The following is a 15,538-nucleotide window of genomic DNA, read 5'->3' on the forward strand; positions in this document are numbered from 1 at the left end:
CAGCTGAAAGCAGAACAGTTCAATACCAATGTTGTAGAGTTCTTCAAGCACTCTGAGAGCTGAAGACAAAAGAAAATATAAGTTTCTAAATTTTCAACTGTGATCCATTTTGGAGGCAAAGAAAACTTAAGAATGAGGCTCATGGAGCACTTGGGACACCAATCTTCTAGAGACTGACTTCCAAAGTCTTGGACCCTGCTCAGACCTTGCATAGCAGCAGCATAGTCTTTCCTTATATAGTGTAGTGACTGTCGACATGCTTGTGAGGAACCATCTCTACTGTTACAGTAATCCTAAAGCAGAATATTTATCTTTGTTTAAATTTGTAATTATTTTCCTATAAATGACAGATATGGCACCTGTGTGGAGAGAGGATTTTGAAACAAGAATATCCTGATGTAGCAAGACTTCCATCCAGAACAACCACATTATCAATACAGCAATAAGGTCAGTTTAACCAGAAACTACAAAAATGGGTAGCAACTAATACATCATGTAGCATGAATTCATCTCTATGGTGGGTATGAAATATGAATTGTACACATTAAACAAACAGTATTATTCTTACTGGATATCATAGTAAAGAACCTTGTTGAGATTTTGGTATCAAGCATCATGCAGAGCCAAATATAGCTTAACAAGATGTGCCCACACACAGATTTCCTCAACAGATGCCACAGCAAAATCCATCACTCCTCAGATCACAAAGTAATGGCTCTTAGCTCCACTGGGAGCTGAATCAGCAAACAGAACTGGAATAGTCTATCTACCAATAATATAAAAAAACCATTTAATTCTGCCATTGCACTCACAGCATCTTTTCCAGAGTTTTGAGTCTCGGCACTTGGACATAACAAACACCAAACTGCAAGGTCACAGACCATTTCCAAAGGACATCTGAGTCTTCCACAACATGTGAGTCCCATTACCTGCTGCCAGCTGGAAAGTCACTACAGACAGTCCATGCAAAACTGCCAGCACAGAACAACTACCACTGCTATGGGATTGCATGACCAAGTCCTTGGTACACACATTCAATGGAAGCAAGAGGAGCAGCAGAAAAGCCTGCTAGGCTTTGATAACAAATAGACAGCAGGTAGATAACAGCAGTGCAAGTAGCTCCTCTCCTACAAAAGCAACAGGGTCAGGCAGTATCAGAGAAAGGAGGGGACAGCAGGACAGTTCAAATGGCACTCCTGAAGCTGGGAAGGATAGGAAAGCCAGTACTAATGCCTAGTATCCCATCTCACAGTGGTTTTCCTTTTATGCTAAAAGAGCTGAATGAAACAAGCTGCTGACAATTTGTCAATGGCTGTGAAAGGTGTATGGTGTTAGGAATAATAAAACCAGCTTCCACAGCACACCTGTTAAAAGAAAATGCGTGCAGGATAGAAATTTCTTTCAAATAAGAATACAACAGTTAAATTAACACCTTCAGGGCACTTTAAGGAACATGCAATACCATGACAAAAACACATCACTGGAATTTAGAGCATTTAATATTTGTCAAAGGCATACAAAACCCCTCTTCTTGGAGAAGAGGAATACTAAAAAGGATTGCACCACCTCTAAAAGAACACAGCATATGTACATAGTATACATAATCCTGCATATCAGCATGCATTAAATTAACTACAGAAACTTTATGCATTGCCCCTCCTGTCTAGAAGAAGCTACAGAACAAGAAAACCATTAACATTTTTATGAACCCGGGATGGCAGGGCCCTAAGCTTTAAGAATTTGGCCTCCAGGGGTTGTGCAAGAAGAAAAGGGGGGATGGAGTCACTGAAAGAAATCTCTTAAGGGATGAGCAGCATGGGTAGCAAACCTGCTACAACTCACAGGGATCTGAAACACAGAGCATGCCTTTGGAAGAACGGGAAAATTAATTAAGTGCCAGTCAAGACACCAGGAAAGAACTGCAGAAATTTAAGCACATCTTCCTATCACTGGAGACTGCACTTTATGAATCACTTATGGGTCTTTCAGGACTTACCTGAGAGAATACCCAAGTGCTGTGGGGAAAAAAAATGGCACACAGGCACTTCTGACTGTGCTTAGAGCAGAATCTCCCCCTCTGTCATGCAGTGCAAAGACTTGCACTGGAGCTCAATGCAAAGCACCTGAGCCCTGCCCAAACTTTAAGGTCATCAAGCAAGAATGCTTCACTGACTCAGTATCTTCACAGAATTCATCCATGATATGAGAATCATAGAGAAAAGATTTCTTTATCATATAAGAAAAGATTTAATCAACCTTGGGGAGTCTGAGGGAACCAGCAGTAGCTTCAGACACACAGCAGGTGAGTATCTATCTCAGAAGATTCCTCAGGGAACACTCTTAAGTTTCAGACATGCTTTGCCAGCAAGTCAAAAGCTCAGGCATCCACTATTGAAATTCTACGAGTCTGTTCCCTTTAGCCTTAGAATGAGTAAATGAGCTTTTTGAACAACTTGATACCAAGAGGCAGATATAAACTGGATTATAACCAAATAACCTTCAAAGTGCTCACCATCACTATGCTGTTTTCTTAGCACAGCTTCTCTGCCCTCTTATATTCCAGTCCTTGATTCATCCTTTCAACCTTAGTGCAAACAACAGCCTCAGCCAGACTAGAAAAGCACAGTAGGGATGCTTCCTAGGAAAATCTGCATGAACACATGGGCCTTCCAGGAAATGAGAAATAGCATCAACATGCAAATACTCCAGGAAAAGTTTAAGAATGTATGGCTGCTAGCCTTTCCAAATCCTTTTTCTTCTGCACCACTGAGGCTATCCTTACCCTCCCCAGACTTCTCTCACATACACAGAGAGCATCAAATTTACATCTGCTCAAGATTTTCTAGTTTTATTTCTTTGAAGGTTTTTTGTAGTTCTAGATTCATTCATTAACCAAGAAACTGCTTAAAGAATTAATTACTGTAGCAAATTTTTAACATGTATACCAGCATGTCTTCGGGCATTTTAAAACACCTTAGAATTTAAGAGAGACACATTTCAGAGTTTCCCTATGGACCCTTCCCAAGCATCTACAAAACAGGGCTACTCACACAGTGCTTAACACTGCCTGGCACAGGCACAGAGAGCTACCTCCAAAGATCAGGAGAGACTGATCCCTCCTCTACATTCAAACCTCATGGCTGCTCCAAGCCCAGCTGGCCACTGCAGCTGGGAAGAGCACCCAAGTCCACCTGTATGACATACCCACCACCTCACATGGCTTCAAAGATCAAATGCTGGCCAAAGGGTTATAAAGTAGGAGAAAGGAATACATGTTACCATTTTATTATGGCAGAAATGGAAGTACTCTGTTTATTCAAAATCCTTTCCTCCTTCTATGATGAGAGATTCCTGTATTCCTATACAGAGAACATTAAATGAATTTAGATCTGCATTTTTAAGCTCTTGAGAAAACAGAATGGCCAGAACTGAAGGCAATTAGTGCACCAAACCAGACAACTAGAACAACAAAAAACACAGAACAATGATCTCTTATTTCCCAAGCCCAGATGTCACCATCATACTTTCCTATTCATGCAGCACACTGCATTTTGAAAAGCAGGGCTGTTTTTCTCTGCCTGAAAGGAATTCGAAGAGTTCCCTTTTTTTTCCCTTAGTAGTTTTGGGCAGTCAGAAAAACAAAACCTTTTGGAGTGCAAACCACTGAATAGGACAAACCTGTGGCAGGTTTAGAATAAGACATACTGGAAGGTGGGTTCAAAATACAAAGCTAATAAATTAAAATACTGAAAATCTCAAAAAATCTTTTCCAAGAATTCTTCCTGCAGCATCCCAGATGGTGCATGTTTTGCCTTTTGATTCGGAGAACCATGAGAAAATCATAAAATGGCCAAAATCTGGAAAGTAAGACTAGTTATCTTCTGCCACACCCCACCTGCACCACATTGCATGGTGCATTTTTAATTTGAATAATCAAGTCATGCAGAGACACAATCGTGACATAATTAAGCAGAGGGAAATGGTATCAATCACCTTCTGCAATGAACCACAGAGAAAAGAAAGCAATGCAATAAAATGGATAATTAACACTGAACCTTGGATACAGGAAAGCAACTGCTCCCTGCCACCTGCATTAGTTCAACACATCACTGGAAAAAATACTTCCCTATGCAGTAACTTCTAATGACACACACATCTACCCCAGCCATAAACATTCACACCATCTGCTCTTGTTACAGTTGAGCTCTCAAGCCAACTTCCAAGTCAGGCTGACAAGAGCTCACATGGCTCTGATCCACCAGCTCTTTTCCAACTAGTTATTCATTTGCAAAGAGAATTACTAAGCTAACAGAGGGTTTCTTTTTGTATAGTCTGTCACTGACAGTACCCAACTCGGCCAAACTCAGTAGCCAAACACCACATCAACTAATGTTCATGTATTTCTAAAATGTTTTAACTAATCTGTCTCTTCAGTCTCTGTTTTTTTTCCATTCTTCTTCTCTTAAAAGGTTTTCCAAATGTGCATAAAATTACATGGTTCATAGAAATTTTCCAGCAATTGCCTGGAGACTCGTCACGCTTCATCAATTATATTATCAGATAAAGACAGAATTTAAAACACCAAACAAATACAGGAAATATACTATAGAAAGGTGAAGTACCAACAATATTCTTCAGTCACAAAGAGTCCATGTGAAGTTAAACATGAAAAAAAAAAGCTCCATGTTACACTGTTTATTTTCTTGAATAGTCAATTACAACCCTCATTTATTTACAAGGTTACACAATCTTGATCACTCCCACCCCTGCCATCACAGCTGAGAGAGCATTTTGTGCACATCCACTGCATATAAGGAGGCAAAAATAGCTGACAGTTGCTCTAATTTGCTAACACAGATTCACTGTTTTTAGATCACTGGGTCATAAGGCTGCTTAAAGGTGACCCACCAGCCCCTGAACTTCTTGTAGAACTAATAAGTTCACCAGGCCACAGAAAAAAAGAGTGTTTTCACTCCATCACAGTGCACAACAATATACACAGCAAGCATTGCAAGCAAATAATAAACCCATGTTGTTTCCAACAACACATTTTAGAAGATAGTTTCTCCCAGCATTCTTTTCTGAATTTATCTCAGCAGCTGACAGACTGATTCTTCTTCCAAAAGTAGAACTAGAAATACCAGCACTCTGCCTCTTGCTAATCTCAGGTAAAGAGCAGAGCAGAGATAAAAAACTGGACTTCTAACCCACAGGCAGTCCTTTTTTAGGACAGAAAGCAGCTTTATTTTTTTCAACTTCTTTTTTTTTCTTTTTTTCTGTTTTTTTCCCCATCTCTAAATGTCAGGCATTTCAGAGAGCCTGGGAAAAGAAGTCAACATTGTGGCAGATACACATATAAAACTACCACATAAAGCAGTTTTTAAATTGGAAAATACAACAGGCTCTCAGAAACATGGAACTACAGTCGAGCATTATTTTATTACTGCATTTCCACCACAAGCTCCCCTCTGCTCTTTCCTTCCTTCCCATCGAGAACTAGAGGTAAATCCATGAATTAGACAAAAAAGTGGTCTGTAGGACATAGATAACAATTTCTGAGACAGAAAAGCCCGACTAAGCCAGTTTTCTAGACCATGTCATAGGACAGTATAGAATTGAACAAATTAACTTTGGAGCTTACCATTTCGAGACAAATCAAGTTCCACCAGCTGCATGAAATTCGCTATTTCTGGAGGGAGCCGCTGGATTTCATTATCACTAAGTCCAAGTTTCCGTAACTTCACAAGCTGGAAGAAAGGCTGAAAGAAAGAAAAAATTACATTTCAGAAAATAGTCATATAACTCACATATAGGCATGATAAATGATGAGGAATAACTGGAATCACTTTCAAAATGTGAGGTAATTAAAGCTATTGCATGGCATTAGTTAAGCAGATCTCCTTCACACCTGTATCAGAATGAACATTTTGTTTTAATTTTCACATGCAAACAAACTATAACTGTGCTTTAGCTATAATGAAAATTTATGTTAAAAAAAAAAATCTGTAAAGCTTGCTGTTACAATCTTTAGATCATTGCAGATAGACAGTAGCAAAATCCAGAGTGCCACCTTCAAGTCATTCATTAATGGGGCAAGACTACCAAGCAGAGTAATTAAAAGCATCCTAATTACACACCAGGGCTCATTAGGAAGTTAATGCAGAGGGACACTTCTAAAGAACAAGATCCAGAAAAATGACAAAGAGGGGCTCACAAGGTAGGTTACAGAACCAGCCTCCCTCAGGAAGGCTTTCTTTCCAGCCTCAAACACCCTCTGTTCTATGGCCCAGTTTCAGAAGGACTAATGAAAGTTGGGCAGGATTTCAGGTCTTCTTTGCTTGAGGAAAAACCTAGCCCAGCCCTGTCCAGCGTGAGAACACAATGCAGACAGGATGATAACATTCCCTGACCCCAGCTAAGGGCTCAGGGGGTCTGGCAGCCCCCAAGACAAAATAACAATCAAACAGGCCAAGCTGAAAGTCAGGTCAACCCCAGGCACTGGGAGCAGCTGGTGACTGAAAGAGAAAAATGCTCATTTAAAACCTCTTGAGATGTAGGCACTCCTAAGAAAGTTGTGGAGCTTTTATTGCAACTTTCTTCCAGGCAGGCCTTTCAAGGAGAGTGACTGCAAAGGGTGAGGATTTGTGCAGAATGAAATAACTTTACATAAAGGTCATCTTGATCAAAACTGAACAGACTCCTCCAATTTTGAGTGAGTTTTGTGCCCCCAGAGTGCACAGGGAATTTTACCCAGCAGACAAACGCGTGCATCTCACCCACTCTCAGCACGTGTGAACCCCCACGGTTTTGCCCCCTTAGGATAACTGGAAGATATTTGTAAATTTGGGACAGCCACTTACATTTAATCACCTGCAGTCTCTTCTAGGAAATTAGCACCTCTTTGAGCTTTTATTTTATTTACGTGATAGAGTACGTGCTCTAAACGTCATTCAGATATGACTTTAAAAGGGGCAGTAAGGCATCTTACTAGGACACAAGACAAAAGCAGTTTCATGAATCTGTTTTACAGTACAGGTTTTCAATCTTATTTTGAGTGTCTTGTGGTCAAGATCATAGATCAGGTTTTTAAGTGCAAAGTTTTGCATTTCTGCATCAATCTTTCAATATACACTGTGTCACAGAAAAATAAAACACAACTGAAACTAATGTGGTTTGCCTCAAAAACATGGGCTCCTTTTAGGGGATAAGAAGGATAGAGCTTTAAAAAGTTTATAAACACTCGAGAGTAAAAGATGCACCAGATCTGAATGTGGAATTTCAAAGGCATTTTTGAGTCAGAATGGCACTCTTCCACCCTCCCCATATTAAAAGTGCTTTATAACAGAGTTGAAATCTTAAGAGGAAGGCAAAATACTCTATAATTCCATATTTCTAGCTCCTTAAAAACTTATATTCCAATTAAAATAGTCATAAATGCTTTTTCATCCTTCATTGTCCTCAAAAGATCCGTAAGTGCATTTTCATATCATTACCATTCTTACCTTAAAACAAATGTAGTCCTTTCTCTAAATATTTACTAATGACTAAACCAAGAATCCATCAGAAGCTTAGAAAAGCACTTAAAGACACTTTTGTGAAAACATAGCAGGAGTATGCTCTGCAGAAGAGATCCCAATCTGTCCTAACACTCCAAAATAAATACTTGCCAAAATGTGTTCCTCAAAGCAATGTGTAGCTGCTGAACTATATGACAGTTATAAATATTGATGTTCTACTACAAATCTTATCCTGAGCAACAGTTGTCCCTGACACATACTCAATGGCAAGTGAGCAAAGACAGAAATCAAAAGCCTTTTAAGAGCTGGATATTCCCAGGAAGGTTTGAGGGGCCCTCCAGTACCATGTATCAATGCAGTACATATTTAGTAAATGTGCAGAGCACCTGTGCAACAAGCAGTATTACACAATATTTAAAGACATTCCTGTTTCTTTAGCTGACTACTACTTAAAACAAAAATTAACTGAAAGCTTTATTTTCCATCTGCATAACAATTTTTAATGAATGACACCATTTCCTAGATAAAATCAAACTGCAGTTACATGAATGGCATTTCTTTGAACTTCTCGTTTGCTTTTTTTTTCCTTTAAACTACAGAACTCAATCACTCTTGCATGTTTAGTGCATCCTACTCCCATTGCAGTAAGTGTTCTTCCTTTATCTAAGACACATCATTAGTGCTCTGAAGCACTGCTGGAGAGGCAAGCAACTCCTTTTGGCCATATATGTTTTACCTTTCAAAAAGGCCACAGGGAACAAAGAGAATTAAAAGCTTACTCAGGAGAGTTCAACAAACGTAAATATATTATATATACACACATATATATGTGTAGGAATATCTGCAATTTTTTAAATACATGCCAACAAGAAACAAGTTCCTAATTTGATGTATCTAACACAGTTCTGCCTCTATTTGATCATCTCTAACAGAATCCAAAGTGCAGTGGGGTTGCTGGCCAGAGCAGCATATCCACCCAGCACGCTCTAATAGCTGGTTTTGATTACAGACCCAATGCCTCTATGAGTATCTTGGCAACACTTCTAATGCTGCTTAGTTTAGCCAGCCTAATTAATAGTGCCTCAATGAGGAAAATAATGCCATGAGCATAAGCACTGAAGTAGCCTACAACCTGCTATTTAGTAACAGTTCCTGACCCTCAATTGAAGCTTTTCCTGCTATGAAAGAATTTATAGAGGTTTCTATTATATGGATTTTCTAAGAATATACATCTTAAACAGATCCCTTCTCTCACTGTAAAACTAACGAAGCCTCTCTCACCCGGACATATAATTTTAAAAAAAAACTTCATTCTGACAAAACTGGGTCGATGTCAGGCAATGGAAGAAAAAAAATTAACAGATACGTGTATGACTCACTGAAAACTATAAACAGATAGTGTGATCCCACAGCCCTCATTTTTTATACCTTCTTTCTTTTTAAGAATACCACTACAACTGGCACTCAATTCTAGGAAAAAAAAAAAAAAAAGAGAGAATTAAGCCAAACTAGTAGGATATTTTCTTCTGTTCAAGGGGCCAAGACAACACGTCTCTGGATTTCTTTCAACAGTTCTCTCCTGAAACAAAAAATATTAATGCCTGAGAATTTTCCCTGAAAATTCAGCACCTTAGCTGATGGGAATAAAAAAGCATAAATGGAAATACATGAAAACAATAAACAATTGAAGTAAAACACATAGGAGGGAACAAAGACGTATTTGCAGCTAATGCTGTTTAAGGGGAGGAGCAACATTTCAGCAACATCTGAGCTGCTAGAGCCTTAGCAGTGCTAGAGACATGTCACACTCCAAACTCATCTGGCACAGGTAGCATAACTAAATCTTTACTGTGTTAAGCAAAACATTTCCATAAAAAGGCTACTACTAGCAGCAAAGAGAATTAAAATTAGAACCTTTACGAATCCGCTGCCTAATTCTCACGATGGGCTAGCTTAAGCAGTAGAAATTAGAATGAGATGTAAAGGAGAAAGAAAATTGCAAATTAACTTGTTTCACAGTTACACACACACGAGATAGGATGAGGTTTTTTGCTTCAGGTTTCTTTTTGGTTTTTTTGCAGGCACTTGAGCTGTTGCTGACAAGATTAAGAACTTGTAAGCGTTTGCTCTTATGTCACATTTCCCTTAGATGCCAATATGGATTTTCCACACACCCATGCTGCCTCAGCTTTTTAGGCTTCTTCGGGCAATCACATCATTATATTAAAAAGAATTAAGTAAGCTATAAGACAGAGTATGTTGTTAGGTTCTATTTCTTAAGTACATCTGTATTTATTTCACTCATCTTCCAAACTTACAAATGACCAACTAAAGGCTACCTGTGTTTTAGAATCAAGAAGTGGCACGTAGTAATTTAAACACCGTTTAACTCCTAAATTCATTCTTGTTTCAAAACCTTACTTCAGGCTCCATTTTCTTCTCCTACACTGTAAACAAAAATCAATGGAGGCACCATTTCAATTGTTTACTTCCAGTCCCCAGCTATGTGTCTTCCTTCAGTCATTGGATAAGGGAAATTACAGACAATCCTTCCCCACACTTTTTATACTGCTTCAGAAAGATCTTTTTTTGAGGCTCTTCTATAGGCAAACCGAAGCAGAAGAGGTAATTTTGGTAAGCAAAGCAGTGAACAAGAGATAAGGCATCAAATCCATGAAATAACCTTGGAACACAGTTGTTCCCCAACAAGGTCCCTAGTCCCCTGCTTTTATCCCCTAGAAGTTACTTTTTTGTCTGCATTGTTGCCTGGCTTCAGTGAGAGCAGAGGAAGCCCAAAACACGTCAGGTGAACACACTGCTTGGTGGTCAGGACACCATGAGGAAAACAAGGATTATATCCCATAATGAAGGAGCACCACTAAATTCAAGCATTCTGCTTCCTCGGAATGGGTTTAATAACCAGGCTCTGGCACAAGCAATACATGCACATTCCCCATCTGCCTGAAGAGCCAAGGCAGAGAGAGAAGGGCAAGCTTTTCCTCATTCCTCTCCGCCCCCCTCTGTGGAAGTCATCAACAGAATGGCCTGTGACAGACTATCAACAGAGGTCACTCAGTGCTAAGGATTCCAAGAAGACAGAACACTCCGTGCCCTACACTCACAAACTGGTGGAATTTCAAACATCACTTCTACTCCAGCCAGCCATTGGGCATACCAGTCTGGAGCTCTCAGCAAGTTGTAAAGCAGCCTGCACTCCACTCAAGCCTCAAGACATTTACCCTCAGTCAAAATCCACAACTAACTTGTGAGCAAAATCCTCTTTCTAGGATGCAACCACTGTCCTAAAATCCAACCCAGAGACTTCTGCCAGTAGCACAGGTGGGAGTGCTGAGGAAAACCAGCAAGAGCACAGAAAACAGACACCTTTTCTGTAAAAGCACATCCAAACTAGCTGCACAATAAAATGCTGAGGAAGCTGAATCCCACTCTGGATTCATGAAGTGTGAAAAGACATCTCATCGGACTCCAGTAAAGCCTAACATGGGCATTATCAGTTTGGCATCTCCTACAAAGCCTGTTAGCAGCATCAGGACCCCTCAAGTCACTCTGTCTGCTTTCACCTGCAAGTAAGGACAGCTGGCAATGGCAACAGGGTTTCACAAATACGGATTTCACGTGACCCTTTGGGCACAATATGCTTTAATTTTCAAATAAAATACTCCCTGAGATACTGAAACAATTTCTGAGGGCAGGGACGAATTCACAATGCAGCACAGGAGGGTCATTATGGATCTGATGATCTGCATCAAAGAAGCAGCTGATGGATTTCCTCTGGAGCCATGAAGAGATGCAGCAGCAGCTGGTGATGGACAGCAGCACACAAACCTCTGCCTGCCTGTTTTGTGGAAAGCTGGCAGATGGACAACTACTCCATGCAGCTGAGGTCTCTAATTCTGTCTTCACACGTGCCACGAGAAAAAACAGAACGTATTTGGCATGATGAAATATTGTTTCACACACCCAACCATGTATGCAGAGCATATTCAAGCTGTCCTTTGGTCTCACAACATTCTACCACCAACTTTGTCATCATGAATATCAGTGAAAGACATCATGGAGACGGACATTTAAGCAGGAGTCCAGACAAAACATTAATAAAATTACTAGATTTCACGAGAGAAAAATATTAATGAAAGATCACAGTTCATGGGCACATATCCTAAACAGAACCTGATGCTGCAACTGCTGTCTCTCCCTCCAATGGGTACTTGAAATGAAAGCCTAACAGGAAGATCAGCCAGGCACGAAGGGCTGTGGGGGAAAGCCTACAGAAAATAGAGCAAAAAAAATGATACCAATGCCACACTGAAGCTGTATTCAGCATCAACCTACTACACTTCTGACACCCTATTTTCAAAGCATCTGCCATTTTCTGAATCACTGACAAGGATGGGCCAATTGCAGGTCCTACTCTCAGTTGTTACCATCCTTTTTAAAAGATAAATAGGGGACTATCTCAAAAACCAATACACTGCAGCACTGAATCAAAATGCTGTGCTACCAAGCAGTGTACTGACCAGGTTGTCTCCTACTGTTCCTGGCAGGATTTACTTTCTCTTTTATGTCAATTAAGCAGAAGCAAAAAAGGTTAAAGAGCACTCCATGCTAGAGCTGTTTGTTAGAGCACAGTGGTAAGAGGGACTACCTCTGCCTTTAAGAGAGGTCAGAAAAAACATCTACTACAATGAAAATAAAGACTCACTGCAGTTAAATGCATTTGCCATTTGAAGAAAAAAATACAACCAAAGCCCACATTAATCTCTCTAATGAATTTCTAGCATGAGTTTTTCCAGTATACAAGACTGTTGGCAGGAGGTAATGTCTTTTTTTTTCAGACCAACTGATATAATTAGAAAAATAACTCTATGTATAATCATAAAATTTATTTTAGAGGTACAGATGTATAATCTCTGCCCACAAACCTTGTCTCACCTATGTGCATCACAAAGAGAAGGGAATGCTACCAGTTTACTACAAAAGTATACACCTTACAAAAAAAAGTTAAAGGTATCGAGACAAACTATTTAATTACTTTCTTTCAACTCAGGTCAAAAATCAGTAGAGCTGAGATTTTACTACAAAAAACTGCCATTAGAAAATGTTTCAAACCAAATAGACTTCAAAAGTCTTCTGAACAATTGCAGGAACACTAACAGGGAAGACAACGACTTTCCTTAGTTTAGAAACAGCAGACTTAGTTCTTCCTCTGCTCCTCAGACTGTGGTCTTCCATATTTGATGTCAAAAGGTAAAGTATTTCTTAAAGTCTGAAGCCATACAGAAAAATCTGGAAACTAGGAGGAGAAAACCTAGATATATGTATCTGGTAGCAAACCTCTTTGTAGCCTTCAACACACAGCTCTATGTTTGGAGGCATGTTAATATAAGGATCCAATGTTGCTTTTCTACAAACCATTATGGATTTTAATAATTCAAGCACATACTGCATGACAGTAATAACTGACTATACTCACAACATGTTACAAAAGGTAACATTCTCAAGATACTGAAGTGTAAAGTCATAGGTTCTCTTAGCAAGTATTTTAAATAGCATTTGTCATGCTAAAAAAATTCTTAAACTTTCAATAAAACTACTTTTACTGTGTGCATACAGTCTGCTTCAGCTTCACCCAGCGGCACAGTTCCCTCTCTGACACTAACTGTAAATACATGATCGTTCAAATCATACAGTGATATTTCTTTAAGGATTTACAACAAGATGTGCAAAACCACCATGACACTATCAATGTAAAAAGTAAAACAATTAAACATTTGAGGGAGAATAAACCGTGAAAACCACAACAATGCAATCTGTATTATTAGAAACACCCGAGTTAAAGATAGGCAAAATCTCTGATATGCCCTCTACAGAATCATAAAACAGCTGAGGTTGGAAGGGACTCTAGAAATCACCTAGTGCACCCCCTACTCAAAGCATGGGTCACCTAGGACCACGTCCAGTCAGGTTTCCAGCATCTTCATGAACACAGACTGCACAATCTCTCCGGACAATCTATGCCAGTGTTTCACCACCCGAACAGTAAAAAAAAAAAAAAAAAACAGCCTTTACCCACTGCCTCTTATAATAACACGGGGCACCCCAAGCAAGGTTTCATGCTGATTACACATATTTATATACAACCATGAGCCTTCTTCTTCTCAAGGCTGAACTATTCTGGCTCTTTTAGCCTTCTCTCCTGAGAAATGCTCCCCTACAGTGTATGTCCATGCCTCTTCTTTTGGGATACCCAGCACTAGACAAAGCACTCCAGATGTGTTTCCCCAATGCTAGCCAGAGGACAAGGATCACCTGCTGGCAATGCTTTGTGTTACACAGCCCAGGATACTGTTGGCTCTCTCTGTCTTGAAGGAGCATTCCTGGCTGACAGTCAACTTGTCCACCAGGCTTCCCACGGTCTTTTACTGGAAAACTGTTTTCCAGATGGTTGGCCCTCAGCCTGTACTGAAGAATTGGGTTATTTCTCTCCAGGTGCAGGTGTAGTTCTCTTTACACAACTTCATGAGATTCCTCTCTGCCCGTTTCTCCAGCCTCTCTCTGTCCTGCTCCAAGAATAAACATCTTTTTTGCCAACCTCTTCCAAGCAGAACCCTAAACTTACCAAAGTTTGTTTTCTCAAGATGCTGTTTATTGTCCTGTTCCTTTCTCTCAGAGCCCTGAACTCCACCACCTCATGGTCACTATAGCCAAGGAGAACACAGTCACTACAGCTACTGCAACCCTGATCTTCGCATCTCAACCTGCCTTTTCAAGTATGAGGTCCAACAGATCACCTCTGTCCATTAAATCCTTGAGCACCTGTTCTAGGAAGCCATCAAAGCACTTCAGAAAACTCCTGGATTGCTTATGTCCTGCTGTGTTGTCCTTCCAGCTGTCACGTCCTTCAAGACCCATGTGAGGACCTGAGCCCGCAAACAAGAGGCTTCTTCCAGTTATCTGAAGAAGGCATCATCTACTTCTTCATCCTGATCAAGCAGTCTACAGCAGACACCCAAAACAATGTTATCCACTAATCCCAACCTGCTCTCAGCTGGCCCATCATCCATCCCAAAGCAAAACTTCATATATCCCTGCTGCTCTCTCATCAGAAGGGCAACTCCTCATCCTTGTCTTCCTGGTCTCTCCTTAAAGAGCCTGTGCTCATCCACTGCAGCACTCCAGCAACATGAGAGATCCCACCACATCTCTCCAAACCCAAGGAGATCTATGCACTCAAAAAAAGGAAATAAAGTTCCTATATATGTACAACTTAAGCAGCCATAAACACAAATTTAAAGAGAGGTATAGTATGATAATCATGTCTTCCCACAGATTACTGGCCACTGACCAAACAAGTGTCTTTCAGACTTATGGCTGCATAATGATAGAAACAATGATAGAACAGTGAAATTCAACCCAGAACAGGTTTTTTTCTTGAAACAGAGGTGTGGTATGGGAAGAACAGAGGGACAGTTTCTTAAAGAGCTTTGACATGATTTTGGTATTTCAACACCACACATAGCAGATACCGACAGTGCTGAATGCCAAGAAGCAGCAGACCAGCAGCATCTCTAACAAATAAACTGGGGCACAGGAAGAGGCCAGGGTTTTACCAGGTCTTTTGGGAAAAAGGTCTCACACCTATCTAGTAACTCTACAGAGAAGCTTAAGTATGTAACACCAAGAAGAAAAATTACATATGACAGATACAATTTGTAAGCTCAGAGATATGAAATGATTCAGAGCAGCACGACATTAGGTTTACAAATACTGCATAAAAATTATTCCCCAAAGAAAAAAAAAGGATCCTCAGACTTTTAGGCTAAACTAAGTGCATAGAAAAAAAATTTTGAATTTTTTTTGCCACTGGAGTTTTTCCATAAACAACATCTGCTAGAAGTATCATGGGAAAGTGGTCTTTACGCTTTGAGTTAAAGAACTGAGCAGCAGCAAGACAAAACAGCAGCAAAACAAGAGTTATAAGCTATTTCCACCACCCACCA

At 39.9% G+C, this 15,538-nt stretch overlaps 2 protein-coding genes across 2 annotated transcripts in view; both read right to left on the reverse strand.

Annotated features, from left to right (window-relative positions):
• LRRC1 (leucine rich repeat containing 1) overlaps positions 1 to 15,538 on the reverse strand; it is a 69,534-nt gene that overhangs the window by 48,583 nt on the left and 5,413 nt on the right. Inside the window, exon 2 of the mRNA XM_014869498.2 lies at positions 5,642 to 5,759. Within this exon, the coding sequence (XP_014724984.1) occupies positions 5,642 to 5,759 (118 nt within the window). The remainder of the gene's footprint in view (positions 1 to 5,641; positions 5,760 to 15,538) is intronic.
• Positions 5,648 to 15,538, reverse strand: part of LOC106849090 (elongin-A-like) — a 59,095-nt gene continuing 49,204 nt past the window's right edge. The window contains exon 12 of the mRNA XM_088162273.1: positions 5,648 to 5,759. The gene's annotated coding sequence lies outside the window, so the exon portion shown is untranslated. The remainder of the gene's footprint in view (positions 5,760 to 15,538) is intronic.

Source organism: Sturnus vulgaris, chromosome 3 (genome assembly GCF_052056855.1).
Source record: "Sturnus vulgaris isolate bStuVul1 chromosome 3, bStuVul1.hap1, whole genome shotgun sequence".
Lineage (NCBI taxonomy): Eukaryota > Metazoa > Chordata > Aves > Passeriformes > Sturnidae > Sturnus > Sturnus vulgaris.